The following is an 18407-nucleotide window of genomic DNA, read 5'->3' as shown; positions in this document are numbered from 1 at the left end:
ATTTTTTAATATAAAATGGCTAGCAAACGAGCTGGCGGGTCACCGGATGTTAAGTGATTACCACCGCCCATGATTATTTGCAGCACCAGAAAAACCGACATTGCGTTGCCGGCCTTTCGGGAATTCCTGTTCCTAAGAAAGAATCCGAATCTTTACATTTATAGGTATTTAACAACTCTATTCAATGCCTACATTTAAATAAACTGAGGTTTCTATAGATAGATAACACGGAACTAGGAATCAGCTTGACACTTAATAAAAAATCATAAAAATGGCGACATGTCTTTTCAACTCCTCTGAAAACTGGAGATAACTATCTCCAGTTTTGAATCTGACAACGCGATATAATAAGAAAATTCTTAACATCAATAAATTTTTCTTTAGTTCGCAGTTCGCACTTCGCACCACATTTTAAATTATGGCGCCATGTGCCATACAAAGGAGGAAGATTTTGCCAATGTCAAGTTGCCTAGTTAATTTCCAACAAAATCGCGTATAACGTTAAGCGGTATTTCAAAAGAGAGTCCCTGACCCCATTTTTAGACGCGGTCATTCTTTCCGAGCCGTTTTCAATAGGATCCACGAGCTATTCAACACAGCTCCAAACATCTGTCGCCCCAAACAACGATTAATCAGATCCCCTTCAATTTGAACAACATGCATCTAAATATAACGCAACTGGTTTTCCTATTTGACTATCTATTTATTAATACACGAACAAGCTCACTTTAGGAAATTAAATAAATTAAGAACAACTCTTTTTCAATGTGTTTCTTACTTACGTTAAATATTATGTTTATATCTTGTAGGTAGGTAGGTACCTACTTAATTGGGAGAAAATTTTAAATTTATACCTACTTCATTTAAGTGTTTACTTAGACTTGAAGGAAATTATATTGTATCTACTTAATTTATTTTTGTAAGGTGGATGAAGAGTTTTAAAGAGTGGATGAATTGCCAATACAAACGTAACTAACTACCAGAAAATAATGCAAATAGGATATCCAAAAAGAGATGACAAGTGCGTCCATACAGATTTAAGATTAGGATAAAAATATAATATTTATATTACTTTTAAATATTTAATACTTAATATAGAGAAAAACAATTGGTCTCTAATCCAATGTATCACATTTTGTGCTGAAAAGGTCTTGAAAAAATTAGCATTGAATAAGCTAGACAATATTATTAACTATCCATTTGAGATTAATATTATAATTAAGTAAGTAGGTACCTAAGTAATTAATTATTACGTTCGTCATATTAAGTACTTGTCCGCCCACAAAATTTTATTGTAGTCACTATCAATCAGTATTATGACTCATTCATAAGTCATATTCATAATTTTATAAAGCATATTATATTAAGGACTAAGGTATATTATTATATTTAAGGCCTGCGAACTCTACCGAAATAAATAGCTATTTTAGTGTTTCCTAATCTGTTATGTAAAAACTAACCAATCATTTATTTCAATATTTCAATAGCGAAGTGAATTTACCTTATTATTTAAACTTATTTAGCTTTGTAAACTATTAGAAAACTAAAAAGTTTTATTTACAAATAAAATTACTTAAGTGTAATTACTTAGGACTTCGCTGGTCAATCTGATTGCCTGAGAAATGCCTAAAGACTGATGAATGTATGCAATATGACAGTAATTAAATGTGTAGGTAATTATAATTAAGGAAGTATGTATAGTACGCGACAGGTCGAGATAGCAATCGGGGTGGGGACACCCCGCACACTCGCGCTAACCCGGCGCGGGTTAGCCGGGTGATGTGCGGGTACCCGATTGCCATCTCGACATGTGTATAGTGCCCCCAAGTAATTAATTATTAAGTTTTATTAAGTGATGCATATTAAATAGCTACCTACCCACGTCTTAGTTTAACATATTCTCACCTGCATCACAAACATTTCCTGGTGAAGTCACCTTGCGTTCTTAAGACGTATTTTTTTTGCTTTTACTGGTCATACGAGGCAGACCAGTGCCCACACAAACAACAATCGATTGAAAAAAGCTTTTTTCAATATTCACGAGTTGCTGATTTAAACAGAAACTAGAGTTCTAGACAGACAAATACCGACTTCAAATAGTTTACAATTAAATAGGCAAATATTTGGCGTGGTTATTTATTTAACTATTATTATTTATTATTGATCAGTTTGACAAGGGAATAGTGGAACGGACGAGTTAAGTGCTTATGGCCGAAATTAGTAATAATAAAATCAATCCAATCTCCAATCTTTCGATAAGTTATGTACTTACTTACTAGTGATTATTTTGCATGGATATAGTTAAAGACTGGAGAGTGGCATAGGCTACTTTAATCCCGGAAAACCAAAGTTTCCACGTGATTTTTGAAACCCTAAATCCACGCGGACGAAGTCGCGGGCATCAGCTAGTAATTAAGTAAAAAAGGACTACTTAAGTGATTAGCGAGCAATCAAAACATATTAAAAATCTAGTTTATCTCTATTACCATTGCTCTGTCGGCAAAAACTTTCCCATAACTATCAAGTAACAAGCGAGCGAACCGCTTAGGCCTTCTACTGAATACCTAAGCGCAATCAGCGCTCAATTATTTCTCAGAGTGGCTCAACAGAATATCTTCTGAGCTACGCCACCGGTTCCAGGGAATACCTTCCTTTTACGGCACCTGCCCTAGATAGACGGGTCACTAGCTCAATCGACAGTTTTGATTAGTTGTTATTTTCCTGTAAACTACAGATTTGTCCCAAAAATAATTTTAAGAGTTTGCAAGCGTTGTTCAAAATTATTCCTAACTAGCTGATGCCCGCAGCCTCGCCCGCGTGGATTTAGGTGTTTAAAAATCCCGTAGGATTTTTTGATTTGCCAGGACAAAAAGTAGCCTATCTAGTATCTATAGTAGCCCGGAGATGCAAGGATGCAGTACCAAATTTCGTAAAAACATGTAAACGCATGATTCTTTAAAAAATCCCGTGGGATCACCACGATTTAGGAATGCAATTCCTTACAGCATCATGGCTGAGGAGTTGTGTCCTCGAGTTGATTAATTCTTTACTTGGTAATTACCTCCAATATCAATTTATAACCAACAGTTTCTAAATCCCATCAGTCTTGGAGGTCAGGTCCCCAGCAGCATCAGGATTGAGGAGTTGGAATTTAATTTTTTTATGGGACAATGTCACAAAGTTTCCTTTATCGATTAGGTTATGTTACTCCTTGGTTAATCCTCTACGTGTCTGTGAAAGTCCCGTCGAAATAGGTTCAGCCGTTCCGAAGATTAGCGCGTTCAAACCTACAGACACTACAATTTTATTTATAGATTTGATGTCGATTGATTGGTGTCGTCACACCACGTCATGATGGACAGACTACCGGGCACGACACACCATAGCTTAGGGTTGAATTTTATAGCTACGTACATTAACCCCAAAAAGGTTCTGTCAAAGCATTATCATTTTCATTATATATTATCATATCTTAATGGAATAAGAATTCAGTAACTAGTAACTGAACACAAATTATAATAATTTAAGTGAGTAAAGATAAAATATTTTGACAAAGAGGTGTTTGAATAAGGGCCATTTTTAAGCATTTACATCACAAAGAAATTCGCAAAGGGGACAAATCTCACATAATCACACACTTATGCAGTATGACTCGTGTTTTAATCATGTTTAGTTACGAGAATATAATATGTAGTTACGAAGTTTGCCAAACAGGTTTGCTTTCTTGTGAATGACTACAATTTTTGAATCTCGTTCGCATCGAACCAGTTCAGTTGAGAATTAATAAATAAAAGTTATATTATTTATGCAGATTGAAATCGAAAGTATCTACATAGCAGGTTTAACTTTACATGTACTTATCTTACTTACCTAGATAGTTAAATAAGTGATTCAGAATGAAAATATTGTAATTGCTATGAATCATTACACTGTAGGTAAAGACGCGTATGCAAAATCTAACAATTAGATAATAATATTACACATAGTGAGTCGTGACCTCTGTTATAGGTACTAGGTAGTACTTAACTGTATCTTTGTGCTTAACTTGACTGGCATAGTTAACAAGTTAGAGTAGTATCACATATATATTTGTGAAAAATTTGTAAACTAAACTTAAGTTACTTAGTTAAAACTTAAGAATTTACATTAAAAAATATGATACTTAACAAAGTATTTTTACTCGGCTATGAATCATGTCCGGATCAAACAAAAGCTACATTCAAGAAAATTAATGAATCTTACGATCCGTGACCTGTAACTGCCTGATTGGCGACGTGATTTTTAACTCAATTGGCGAATCATGGATGTGGTTTTCATTAGGGTTGTCTAACATATCTTAGTTTTGAATATTATTAGAGTAAGTTGATCCTATTCCTGAAACACGTACTTCTTCATTTTTGTCCGAAAGCCACAATCACCAACTTCCATGATAGATCTTGAAAAATTACGGACTTTCGTATAAACTTTTATCTCCTATGTAGGTATTTACGCTTGAAGGGGGTTAGCCTACTTAACTATATGGGCTAACGGGACACGTTTGGCATTTGTCTGTATGTATACCTACTACTGGTGTACTATGTTTTTCGATTCATCAGCTCTTCATAAAGCTAAACTAGCCACTATAATATTTGGCTAATAAGGTGTCCTTGGCTTTGTCTGCGTTTCGAATATCATATTCATTACTGGTTGTTTGTTATCAACTAAGTAAACGATTTGAATGTTTTAATAAAATATTGAAAATTAAAGTTGTATTGTAAGTGGTAAGGTGTCAATCCCTGGTTATTTACAATAAATTAACAACTTCGTACTGGTACGATAGCGAAAGCGGTTGACCTTGTAACCCCTGTCGTCGAGCCCAGAACGACGACTCTCTATTTTGACGATTTTATTAAATAAAAAGTTAAAACCCCAAATACCAATTTTGATGGATCAACTAAGAATGGCTTGGATGTTTTTAATGAAAAAAAAAAAGAAATTCCGACGAATTGAGAACCTCCTCCTTTTTTGAAGTCGGTTAAAAATAAAGTTGTAGGTAAGTGGCAAAGTGTCAACCCCTGGTTATTTACACAACTTAACAACTGCGTACTGGTACGATAGCGAAAGCGGTTGACCTTGTGACCCCAGTCGTCGAGCCCACAACGACGACTCTCTATTTTGACAGTTTAACTTTTTAGTCGTTTCCGTTTTAGGTTTTATTTTTATCTTTGACTGGTTTAAGCATGGTTTAAGTTTAAATTCGTTCTCATTGAAGAATGAAGAGTGAAGACTGTAGGTATTTGAAGTCATGGAGACCTGAAAAAAGTTTCTTTATCTACAGCTATCTACTAGAACAAGATGGAGATCAGCAGTACGTTAAATTAGATTATAGTAGTTAATAAAACGGATGCATAATTAATCCTAATCCTACTAATATTATAAATATGAAAGTGGATGTTTGGATGTTTGTTACTCAATCACGCAAAAACTACTAGACGGATTTGGCTGAAATTTGGAATGGAGATAGATTATACCCTGGATTAATAAATAGACTACTTTTTATTCCGAAAATCAAAGAGTTCTCGCAGGATTTTGAAAAACGTAAATCCACGGGGACGAATTCGCGGGCACCAGCTAGTTATTTATAAATATTAATAAAACGGGCTATTTCGGTCGTTAGTAACTAAGGAAGTGATTCATGTCACGATGTCCATGGTCCAACTATTGGTTTTGTTTTTATAGTAACAAGTAAGTAGGATATTATTCAAGTATAATAGGTATTGTACATTCACATGATTCGATTACTTAATTTTGGGGTGGATAATACGGTGACGGATGACAGAAGTGAGTGGAAGAAAAAGACATGTTGTGCCGACCCCACGTAGCGTGGGGTAAAGTAAGAAAGAAGAAGATCATATACATAAGATAGGTCTCTTCAACATTAATCGCGATACGAAAGCAATTTTTGTTTTCACAGAAACGCTGTTAGAAAGTAAAGAAAACTCGAAACGAGATTTCGATCTGGGTCGAACTGGTCCCAATAAGCCGCCGCCGCCCGCCGCGAGCCCATAACCACAAGTAAACATTAAAGAACCCTTTCACATGTGCTCTTAATGTTTGCAATGCGAAGTCACGTTGTACGCTGTAGCCTTAGTAGGGATATCAAATATCCGGCGGTATCATTGAGGTTTCAGATAAATCTTAGCACTAAGATGTCTTATGTCCAGCCAGCTGTATGAGTTACTACTAATAAAATAAAGAGGTAAAGTTTGTAAAGTAGGAAGTAATCTCTGAAACTAGTGAACCGATTTTATTCCTGAGTGACATAGGCAATATTTTATTTTCAAAAAAAATAGAGGTCCCCACGAATAAATAAGCTACCCGTGCGAAGCCGAGGCGAGTCACTACTTGCTAGTAAGTAATAAATAAGTAGGATTGTTTGAGATGAATCAACAAACATAAGAGAAATAATTGTCTAAAAACTTTTGCTCTGTCACATGTAAATTAAATTTTAAGACGTTTCAATAGTTAAGTAACTAAGAACATAACTATGTAAATAAGTATACTTAAAAAGTAATATGACATCAATATCAATTGCAATTCTCAAAAAAAAATTGAAAACTACCCCCAGTTTTCGAAACTTTTTGATAGCTAAGAATTCTCTGGTGTGCAGTTCTGCAGAGTTAATGCATAACATTCTTATTTTTCTCTTTTTTTCGTAGGAGGGGAAAATCCTCATGGACATAGTGCCGGACTCCTACCGACTAAAACCCCTCCTTTCTCCAAGCAATAATGTTCCCACTTCCCGCCTTGTTGGCCTACCATTAGTTCATAACATCCTGCTTTAGTTCATATCTAAAAACCATGCGCCCATCAAGAGTTTCTTTTTTTCACTAGTTAGACTGCGCTTTTACTTCTCATTCGTAGGTATGTCACATTCTTACTTAGGTACTTCATTATAAAATTACCATTTCAGTAGTTATTCTTTTTCACGAGACCGTAAAAAATCAAACCGAAATAATACATTTAAAGCGTAACATAGAAACGACATCCCATTACCGCGGATGTTTTTGTTTACGGTTAAGAACATTGTTTACTTCATCGGAGTGTTTGTTAGTAGAAGAGCGTGAAGATGTGAGCTATAGAATAAACATAATGTTAATGCATATTATACATTCCGTGTTACTGGTGTAAACGAGCGGGAAAAATACAAACAATGACGCTCACGTGTGCACCGAATAGATAGCATCATATAGGTATAAAATGATCAGATTATAAAAGGTTTTAATGATTAGAGGCACTCACTGCTGTTATGATTAGTAATGAAAGGACATGAACGATAAGGAACGACTGAGCAAGATTTAATTGAGAATGTATGCAACATTGGGTAGTTAAGTAACTAACCCATACCTACTTAAGTACTTACGTTGAAAACTAAACAGACGCCTGTAAATAAAGCACTGCGCCACCTACGCCTGAACTTACGTAATGCGTATCCCTGACAAGTTTTATTAAATGAGCTGCACCAGAAAACACGCCGAGTCCTCCTTCATTCAGCTTCATCTACTCAACCTTCGTTTCACTACTGATGTTTCATGACTGATGATATGAATTTAAAAAAAACTATTTTCCATTTCTTTGCTCTCCATCTGCCTCGTACGCTCGCTTCACTTTGAAGGTTTTGTGCGAAAACAAGAAGAAAAGAAAACGAATTGTCATTTTTGTTCGTCCGTCTCATACTTGGTCTCATAGGATTAATTTTCTATGGTCTCATTTGTTTTGTACATAACAATTGCCATGTTTACTGTTGCAAAATTGTCCTCGTCAGTAACCTCATTATAAATGCGAAAGTGTTTGTTTGTTGGTTTGTCCTTCAATCACGTCGCAACGGTGCAACAGATTAACGTGATTTTTGCATGGGTATAGATGAAGACCTGGAGAAAGACATAGGCATTGGCATAGGCTACTTTTTAACCACGAAAATCAAGGAGTTCCCACGGGATTTTTAAAAACCTAATTCCGCGCGGACGAAGTCGCGGGCATCAGCTAGTTAAAAAATAATAAGTACTTAATTAGGCAATAAATCTACACCTACTTAATCTCATCTAATGAAAAGAGAAAGTTTACTAAAATCTTCTTTGGCATGGTTGCCTACTAGGTAGGTGTACTTATCTAAATATATAAAATGAAAAGGTGACTGACTGACTGACTAACCTATCAACGCACAGCTCAAACTACTGGACCGATCGGGCTGACATTTGGGATGCAGATAGCTATTATGATGTAGACATCCGCTAAGAAAGGATTTTTGAAAATTCAAGGGGACCTCCCTAAGGGGGGGTAAAATAGGAGTTCGAAATTTGTGTAGTACACGCGGACGAAGTCGCCGGCATTAGCTAGTTCACACTAAAGTAATGTCATTTCTATCATCTGGTATTAGGATAACTAGCTACCTACTACCGCACTACCGCATGATAGAAAAGTCACTTTGCATACCTACCTACTCCTAATAATTTTAAGTAGATCTGGTTTTATCGAGGCCGATTGCTAACTTTATGGCTGAACAAGTAAATATGCGACGACGTAAAGCAAATTCTTAACGCAACTTTATAGACACTTTTGGAACACTAATACAATAGTTCCGCTTCATTGGACTCTATGTCGTCACATTATTTTTGTCACGCCCTCAAAATCCGTAGCTATACGAGCATCCGTATAGCTACCTACATAATATGCCAATATGATAGCTAATATGACGTAGACATCTGCTAAGAAAGGATTTTGATTCTGATTGATTTTCTGATTGGGTAAAATAGTAGTTTGAAATTTATGTAATCCCCGTGGACGAAGTTGCGTAGATAAGTTAGTTTTTATAATAAACATAATTAGTAAAAGTAATATATATGAAAGATGTTGCTGTGTTGATAACAACTATGTAAGTACTTACTCATTAAAAAAAGATTTTTGGAAATTCCACCCCTAAGGATTGGCTGGACTTATAGAACTCTTGCTACAACAAGGACCTTAGCTGATAACTATTTTAGGTATTATACTACTGAAATTCTAGATTATGCTGACTCTAACTTATATTAACAGTGATGGAAGATACTTAACTAGTGAGTGACAAGTAGTCCAATCTGAAGCTGCAACATGTTCGTCTGCACATGTGTAGCCAAGGATACAAGCTCCCCTGAGGTGTTTTTGCACACTGCACAGTCATATACCTCGTGTTCAGATTGCAATACTTGTTTTTGTGATCACTGTAACTACTACATAATAGAATGAGGACATCAAAGCTCATAGGGATTAGTGTCTCCAATTTAAGTACTTATTCATAATCACTAAAGTCCAGAGAATCACCCATCCAGATACTCGCTTGTAAGTTGTAACTGACTAGTATTAATTATGTTACTGTATTTTATCAAATAATTTTTGGCCCCAATTTTAATGCTCTGGTAAGGTATTGGTCGATGACTGGTGAGTATAGAAGTGAATATTACATTTACATCAAATAAAGTTCTGCTTTTTAGGGTTCCGTACCTCATATGGAAAAAAACAGAACCCTTATAGGATCACTTTGTTGTCTGTCTGTGTCAGCCTGTCAAGAAACCTACAGGGTACTTCCCGTTGACTTAGAATCATGAAATTTGGCAGGTAGGTAGGTCTTATAGCAGACATTCGGGGAAAAATCTGAAAACAGTGAATTTGTGGTTACATCACAGAAAAAAATTAAATTGTGGTCATGAATTAGTATTTTCAATTTTCGAAGTAACAACAATATCAAGTGGGGTATAATATGAAAGGTCTTCATCTGTGCATTCAAAACAGATTTTTATTCATTTTTATGCATCATAGTTTTTGAATTATCGTGCAAAATGTCGAAAAAATACAGAAATAAATACGGAACTCTCGTTGCGCGAGCCTGACTCGCACTTGGCCGGTTTTTACATAGAATTTTAATTTTTTTTCAAACACATTCGTTGCAACATGACGACAATGATTATTATAATGGTTACAATTTCCATTTCAAAATGTAATACCCGTGATTAAAATGCTCACCTCCTCCAAAGCGTTGATAGTTTGCCGGCATTGTGGCATACGCGAAACAAAAGTAGAAGTGGTTGGCGAACTGTAATCCTCTCGAGTTTCGTCAATAAATTCACCGATACCAATAAGACCCGGCATTATTAACACAATATTTGAACTGCACTAGAACAAAATCGCGAGAAACAGACAAATGAAACGAGAAACTTTATAAAAAACATTCATTGAAATACGCGATATAAAGTGAACACATATTGTTAACCACAAATCACTTCTGCGCAAATAAAAACAATTTCGCATCTAAGTTAGCAAATAAACACATCCTTCTCCGTAATCATGAATGAGCAAACTAATTGAATTGAACGAATGTAAAAATCATTTTGAATGAAGGTTTGAAGAAGAACATGAAGAATGAACGAATGGTTAAAGCACTCAGGGTTCACAAGGGGTTCAGTGTAGGTAGGTACTCTGTGGTTTGAACCATAAAGTAGGATTTTTTTTTTAATTTATTTTACGGCCCTGGCAGTAGGATTACATTATGGTTTGAACTCAGACTAAGAATCAAGGAGACTTGTCAAACGCGTCATACCCGACAGCTCCAAGGCCAAAAGGGACAAAACAACAAAAGAAATCCATAGAGATAGTATACATAGAGGTAACCATAACGTGTTGCCGCTCTTGTACATCTATGTGTCAAAGAGGTATTGCTATCTCAGTCTTTTTCAGGGAACCTCCATTCGTGTAAAAGCGATAGCTCATAAAAGTCTGGCAACGTCGCTCTATCGGTGACCAGTATAGTTGACAGATGCCCCCTTAAGCAGACAAAACATTGGGGTTTGATGCAATATTTATTAAAAATATTTAAAAAGCACATAAGTCTGGCTCAAAAGTAAGCTTAAAAGTGAAAACAAAATGTGTGACGGTGTGTTTTTTACCTCCAGATCTACGGAAGGAGGCGTAAAAGCTCCAGAATTGTATTTTCATGGGTAAGTCTTTAATAATTATTTCATCGCTACCAACCGCGATTTTTACTCCGAAAATCGCTGAAAATTAAAGATTTGCATATTATAAGTGTAATCATCTCGTGACAAAGTAACAAAATCACGCTTCATAGCGTAATTTAATATTTATTTAATGCATTCTTTTAGGCCTCATTTGTAGTGATGTGTGTACATACTTTATCGATAAAATCAAATTTATCGTTTTAATAATATTTGCATATTTTTGTAGATTTCCAAAATGTCCTTAAATTAGAAATGCGTGGATCAGGGCCATAAAACGAAAAAACTGGGAGCCAAAGAAATATTCTCGCCTATGTTCAAAACATGTCGAAAATCCTGTTATATTTTTTGTTTAAAATATAGTTAATATAGTTAAAGAAATTAGAATTAGATGCAGTACCAGTACATTTGAAGGATATCCTAAATAGTTAGGTACTATCAACCAGTATGTACTTTCAAATTGTATGTAGGTAGCCGGTAGGTGTCTAACTACTAGATAAGTAGCACATTGCAATTTTCTTGATTTGACCATAGTTAAACAAAAAGAGACCAACTATTAATTTTCAGTTTTGAGGAAGTAAATTATTTCTTATGTTTTACAGTTTTTTTTAAATTTTAGTTAAAAATGCAAAAAACCCTATGACGATCATAAGGATTTTTGCATTTTTAAAAGCATGAGAAATTTTTTTTATTTCAGGTTATAAAGAAACTAAAACCACGTCAAGAGCTGGCTAATAGTGAAACCAAAACGAGTTGCACTTTATCTACCTTGCCTTGAGTCTGCTGATTGTGAATAGATACTAGGCTATATAAACTTTGTAACAACTAATCACTAATCCAACTCCTCAATTTCATGTTGCAAGATTAGGTAAGTAGTTAGGTAAAGACTGTTATTGAGGATAATTTTTTATTCAATTATAAACTTTTAGAAGTTCTTACTTTTGAATCGTCAAATGCATCTATTTTTGGTCAGTAATAAGGAAAATAGAACTTACCAGGGCCACTGTAGTTCATCGTGAGTCTTATAGCTTTTTAATTTTATTACTTGTTTTGTAACAGGTTGTAAAGAGAGCCGCAGGGAGTCGGATGGTGTTGGTGTTAGACCGTGGCGTGTGGAGATCCTATCCTAGAGAGTAGCGAGCAGCTATAATATGCCAGCTGATCTCAACTTAGATCTGATTTATTTCACGTATAAAGACGATCCTAAAACAAGTCACATTTCTTATCTACCTACATTTGAAGCGGTGGGAAGTAGAACCAACAAACTGTTTGCCTATCTTCGTTTTACTCAATAAATTGATTTGAATTAATTAAAATGTGTTTCCTTTTATACTAAGTACTAGCTGATGCCCGCGACTTCATCCGCGAGGATTAGTACCTTTCCTTTGTTACTTCTCCGTCCTTTCAAATATAATATCTATGCCAACATTCAAGTCGATTGGTTGTTTAGTTAGGGCGTGAAGGAAGGACAAACACACTTTCGCATTTATAAATAAAAAGTATTCGAAGAGATTTACTGTTTTTTAATGAAAGTGTTCCGTCATCTGAACTTAGAGAATTAATTTAGCTGTAATATCAATATCCTTAAAAAATTCGTCGTCCCAACCGTAGATGGGTGCACACAGTGACAAGATGACGCACGCACACATAAATGAATTGACACGCATTTGGAGCTTAGTATCCATCCAGGTAATCATTCATCTAAGAAGAAATCATACTTACGTATGACGTAAGGTTATGTTTCATAATTTGCGTTCGCTACATTGAATGAGGAAGTTTCAGGGCGAACGTTCCATAATATTTTCATAGTAGTCGTTTTTAGTGGGTGCAGTACACAGCGCCATCTATGAAAATTTTATGGAACGTTCGCTCTGAAACTTCCTCATTACTATGTACTAAATGGTTCGCTACAACTTTTACAGGCTTTACAGCCGATCACACAGCTATGCACCATAAATGGGTTCTACACACCTTCAATGCTAAATTTAAAACAGAAAATTAAATAAAAACTCGTAATATTTGCAATAAATTACTATCACAGAGGTTTATTAGGCACAGGTGACAACTGTGCCCAACAAAAAAGGCTAAAAAATGTGAAAACAAAGACAAAAAAATGTGTTTTTGTCTTTAACACTCTTCAGAACTTTTCTATACATCTAGCTTGCTCCAACAAGGTATTACATAATATTATTTTGATCCCAAGTCTCCTAGATTCTTAGTCTGAGGGTTTGAACTATTTTTAAACTTTACTTTCTAGTTTCCATAGACTATAGAGAAGTATAGAACAGCGGGGCGATTGTCTAAAACCTGCATCAATCATTATTACAATCTCAATTGTTCTGATTGGCTGAATTTGTGCGATTCTTGTTGCAACAATGAGCAACAATGCATTGTGGCCAATAGTGTGCGAGCATTAACCAATCAGAGATGATTGCGATCGTGACATTGTAGCTGTCAAACAACCGCGGTAGGGCCACAGAAATCGATAATGACCACCGACGAAATAAAAGATAATGAGTGATAATGACGGAACTGTCACGAGGTATGGCTTTTATTTTGTTGTAAAATAAAATAAAGTTATAAGGGTATTTATTTAATAGGAAGAAAGGGCATTGCGGCTACTAAGGCAGAAAGGGCCAAGAGGCGCAAATATGAGAATATAGAAAATAGTTTCATATTTGTGCCTTTTGGGGTGGAGACCATGGGTTCGTGGGGCGAGGATGCTAGATCCTTTTTTAAGGACCTTTCATCCCGTCTCGCGGAATCCACGAGGGACCGGAGGGCTGGCAGTTACCTCGGTCACCATATTAGTCTGGCCATTCAACGAGGTAACGCTGCCAGCGTTCTGGGCACCCTGCCTCGTTGCGGTGGTTTAGATGATATTTTCGATTTGTAATTTTTATGTTCTAGAATAAGTTTGGTATTTTTGTTTTTTGTATCTTCCTATTAAATAAAATAATAATTTTGATTTATTTCTTGAAAGTTATAACTAATTAGAAAAACATATACAACCTAAGTATTCGATTTGAAAGAGATAAATATTGTTTCTAGTAAATAACAAAAACTGATTGATTTTGTAATTTTTTATAAACAGAAATTGGTGAAGTCTGGTCAAGATTATTTGACCATCGGCCCTTTCTCAGTGGTGAAATAAAGTTCATGTTAAAAGAATTTGAGGCAAGTAATATAACTACACACGTCTTGGTTAATACAACAGGAAAATAACAATAAAAATTAGTGACTTACATTTTTATTCATTAATTTTATTTATTAAGTATAGCTTTTCCTCATAATTTGACCAATCCTCTCATGCATTAAACCTAGAACAATGATTCTTAATTCTTTAGTTTTATCTTACTCCTACATTTTAGAGATATTTTTGTCCATTAAATTAATCTTTGTTATATCACAAAATAAGCTGATCTGTTGGCCTCGTTCTGTCAGGTGGAGTTTTTAGACCTATGTGTTTGACCTGTGCATTGATATATTACTCAATCAGTTTATCCTTTTATGTAAGTAAGTATATAAATCGCTTGAAGAGTTGTACCATGCAAAATAACAATATTTTTTTTGTGTCAATTTGAAGCTCCCCACCAGACTCGAGGCTTGAATCCCGCCAGCTCCTGCATTTTTGATATAAATGTATATTTAAAATGATTTAGCAAATATCCTTAAAGTATAAATAGATTATATACCTACTAATTTCTGTAGCTGTTATGTGTTTTCTGAATTATAGGAAAAGCGAGGCGACAGAGAAGTTGAAAACTTATTTGCAATTCTTGAAAACTTAACAGATATCAAAGATACTCAAGTTGAAAAAATCTCAAAGAGTTCAGTTGCTGCATTGCCTGTATTGGCAGAAAAGTTGGATCAGGCATTAAAACTTTCAGACGAAATTGAAAAAGACTACCTTGAATTGCAGGAGGTACAGAATTTCACAATATTTCATTGATGTTACTGTTGTACTTAGTTACTGATGCCTTTGATGCTTTTGCCTTGATGATTTTGTTATTCAAAAATTGAGTAAAAATTCTGCAAGATCCAAACTATCTGTTTGGTCAGTAGTTAAGCTGTGCCAAGGTATAGACAGATACACTTTCACATTTATAATACTCATGAGTATGGATTATTCCTTAATTTCTTATGAAAGCTATGTAATAATATAATGCAATAAGATATTTTTTAGTTTTGCTAAATCTATATCTACAGGGACTGTTGTAGGACAGTCATGGCCTATAAAATATGTTTACAAAAGTCAAAAACAATAAAATTGTACCTACCTACTTACTACCTATTAAAAAAGATGATAGAATATATTTCTATTTTTTTCTCAAATTGAGAATATAGCCATCACCATTAATCAGTATGTGTTATACCACTTTCAAATATTGTCTTTTTCAGGTTATAAAAAAAAAGAAAGCTGAAAACTTTGAGAAAAGACAAAAAGAATGGGATCAGTTTATTGATGATATGAATTTTAAATGCCAAAGAATTGATAATACTTTCGAAGAAAAAGAAGAGGAACTTAGGGACCTGTACGCTGATCTTAATCACAAGTTAAATATAACTAACAATTGAACAACAATCACAATTAATTAACATGGATCTTAAAGGCTCATTAGTTGATACTAACCTAAGAATTTATCCATCAGATAAGCTCATTGAATTTGTAAAAACAATAAAACCTTCAGACCAAATACCTCACAATATCTTGCAAATAATAAAAACAGATTCCATAAGTACATATAAAAGTTACAAACTGCAGGATTTCAAAACAGTGCAATTAAATAGTTCCGAGATAGAATATTTAAAAAAGTTAAGAGACAATTTTGATGAAATTCATAAGGATAAGTTGATTGAAAACAAAGAAAATTATGAAGACACTAAAGTTAAAGTGAAGAAAGAAGATTTTGGGAGTAAAGAAACGGTAAAAGAAAAAATGGAAGTTAAGGAAGAAACAATTGAAAATAAATCAGATGAAAAACTTAATAAAGAATGTGAAAATGAAGGTAGTAAAAATGAGGACCAAAAATCATCAAAACAAGGTCTTAATAGTGATGATATTGAATCGGAAGATGCTAGACTATTCCTTGTGACATCTGACATAGACTGGTTGTATGTGCATATCAAAACTAGGAAAACAAATGGTGAAAAAGACATTCCCTATTTACACACACTTCTCGAAGGTGCTTCTATTGAAATGCCAGAAAATGAAACAATCAAAAGGAATCCTGTTCTAGAAGCGAGGTGTATTAAATTAAGATCCCAGCAAGAAGCTCGTGAATATAGAAAAATGACAAAAGGTGTTGACAATGTTAGAATGAGATTTCCTGAAGACAGTATTTCATATCAAAGTAAGTATAACTTCCTGTAGGTTATGTTTGTAACATTTCTTGTTCTACAAAAGCAAAAAGTAGGCAGTTGAGTTTCTACTTTCTACAACATGTTGCACTTTGCCCAAAAAATACATAATATATATAAACTAGATAATATCCATGACTTTGTCTACATGTATTTAGATTTATTAAAAATCCTGTAGGAATTAAATATGAGAATTCTTAGATTTTCTGGGAAACTAAGTAGTCATATTATACTACAGGATGCAAGCTAACTTTGTACCAATTTTCGTCAAAATCTGTAAAAGTGATATACCGGTAAAGGTAACAGGTAGACACACTTTCTTAATTATGACATTTGTATGGATTAAAGGGCAATAATACATTTATATAGCATGGCCACATTTGTCCAGAAAAGAAACTGAAGTCTACTCTGCTGAAGTCCTAGAAATTAGGAAATAATATTGTACAAAACCAGCCAAGTGGGAGTCGACTCGCACACCGAGGGCTCCATACTACAGTCGTATTATTTCAACATTTTGCACAATAAATCAAAAACTATTATGCACCAAAATGAATAAAAATGTGTTTTAGAATGTACAGGTGAAGCCGGGTTACTTTGAAAGTTGAAAATACTAATTACACAAAATACAATCATGAACACTTTTGAACCTGCCTGCCAAATTTTATGACTCTAGGCCAACGGGATGTACCTTATAGGTTTCTTGACAGACAGACACAAAGTGATCCTTTAAGGGTTCAGTTTTTCCATTTGTAAATGTGATGCAAAATTTATAATATGGCTCCATAAACTGTGTGTGAAACAAAATCATCCAAGATCATACTTTATTGAGCCACATGTGGTTTACAGGGCTCCTTAGCCTAACTCTTTTTTATAATCTCAGGCCTATGAGTTGCCACATGCAACAGATAGAATGATAATAGTAAAAATAAAGTTTTATTTTATTAACCTTTTCTCTATTTTCAGTGAAGCAAATCAATCGTCATCTGATAGCAATTGGCCAGTTCATAATATCAATATTTGCTGGGTTCCTGTTTGGATTCAGAGGAGTTGAATGGATGGTTGGCAATTTAGATTTTGGATTCAGACTACTTTTAGGTGTAATGTGTGCCTTAGTTATAGCATTGGCAGAAATTTATTTCCTAGCTAAAAAGTTGAATGAAGAGTTATGTGTACCTGAAACTGTCCAACTAGGGGGTCCGGTGAAGTTTGCTGATCAAGACAGTTATAACTACAAAGACAATGAGTCAGGTTCTAAGCCACATCAAGATTAACTAAGTTTCCAGTTATTATTATTTTATATTAACTACAAAATTCCTTTCATATTATTTTTAGATAGGAATATTAATGAAAAAATATTGTTTACAAATGTAACTATGCAATAAAACAGTAGGTTGGTAATTTGTCTGTACACTTTTGTTTTACTCAATAAATTAAGTGGAGTTCTTGCAATTCACGAAGGCTAGTGAACTTTACTTGTGATTACGTCGTATACATGGGCATTGCGTAAGTGTGCGTGCATGTCGGACCAATCAGTCGCGAGCAAGCGCTCGCAAACGCACAAATTTACTGTACCTTATGATACCGATAAGACAAACACAAGCAAGAGCCACTCGCCGTTGTGAAATGCAAGAACTTCACATTTGGCGTTTTGTACTACCTCTATGGGCGTTGGGTACTTGTTCTTCTCTAGTCAACGATCACCTCAAATACGGGCAGCCCAAATTGCCGCAACTGCGATAGCTCGGTCGGTAGCCTCGTGCAGCTCGTACACTGCAGTTGGGTACTCAATAAGTCACACCCAATTTGTGTCAATGACTCGAGAATCTTTTGCCCATCGCGAAAGGAATAAAGGTTAAAGCCAAAACAGAATGGAAATGTATAATTTTTTGGAGGGGTAAGGTATACCTCTGAGGATCAAGTTATTCAAAAGAACCACGTCAAAAGTGTCGCAGTCCGTCGCCCCTTCGTCCATAACGAAACGGAAGGTCGAGTAGGTGAAGCATCATTTATTAATCTACCTTGGTT

The 18407-nt window shown here is 34.8% G+C and overlaps 3 protein-coding genes across 7 annotated transcripts in view; 2 read left to right on the top strand and 1 right to left on the bottom strand.

Annotated features, from left to right (window-relative positions):
• The window catches only part of Asap (ArfGAP domain of ASAP), a 70475-nt gene extending 60094 nt beyond the window's left edge, over positions 1 to 10381 (bottom strand). For all 5 annotated transcript variants that reach the window (XM_069504319.1, XM_034975684.2, XM_034975677.2 and 2 more), the window contains exon 1: positions 10036 to 10381. In XM_069504319.1, coding sequence (XP_069360420.1) covers positions 10036 to 10161 — 126 coding nt within the window. In that variant the 5' untranslated portion in view covers positions 10162 to 10381. The remainder of the gene's footprint in view (positions 1 to 10035) is intronic.
• A 3122-nt stretch (positions 10382 to 13503) lies between these two features.
• Positions 13504 to 15599, top strand: Muted (biogenesis of lysosome-related organelles complex 1 subunit 5). The gene is made up of 5 exons (XM_034975847.2): positions 13504 to 13514; positions 13550 to 13563; positions 14116 to 14198; positions 14758 to 14946; positions 15423 to 15599. The coding sequence occupies exons 1-5, from the start codon at positions 13510 to 13512 to the stop codon at positions 15597 to 15599; spliced, it is 468 nt and encodes a 155-aa protein (XP_034831738.1). The 5' UTR covers positions 13504 to 13509.
• A 22-nt stretch (positions 15600 to 15621) lies between these two features.
• Positions 15622 to 17790, top strand: LOC117988633 (uncharacterized). Its single transcript, XM_034975811.2, has 2 exons — positions 15622 to 16375; positions 17346 to 17790. Exons 1-2 carry the CDS (start codon positions 15622 to 15624, stop codon positions 17651 to 17653), a joined length of 1062 nt encoding a protein of 353 aa, XP_034831702.1. The 3' UTR covers positions 17654 to 17790.
• Positions 17791 to 18407: the final 617 nt, after the last annotated feature.

Source organism: Maniola hyperantus, chromosome 2, assembly GCF_902806685.2.
Source record: "Maniola hyperantus chromosome 2, iAphHyp1.2, whole genome shotgun sequence".
Taxonomy (NCBI): Eukaryota; Metazoa; Arthropoda; class Insecta; order Lepidoptera; family Nymphalidae; genus Maniola; species Maniola hyperantus.
Note: the sequence above shows the minus strand (reverse complement) of the source record. Positions and strands in the feature narration are given on the sequence as shown.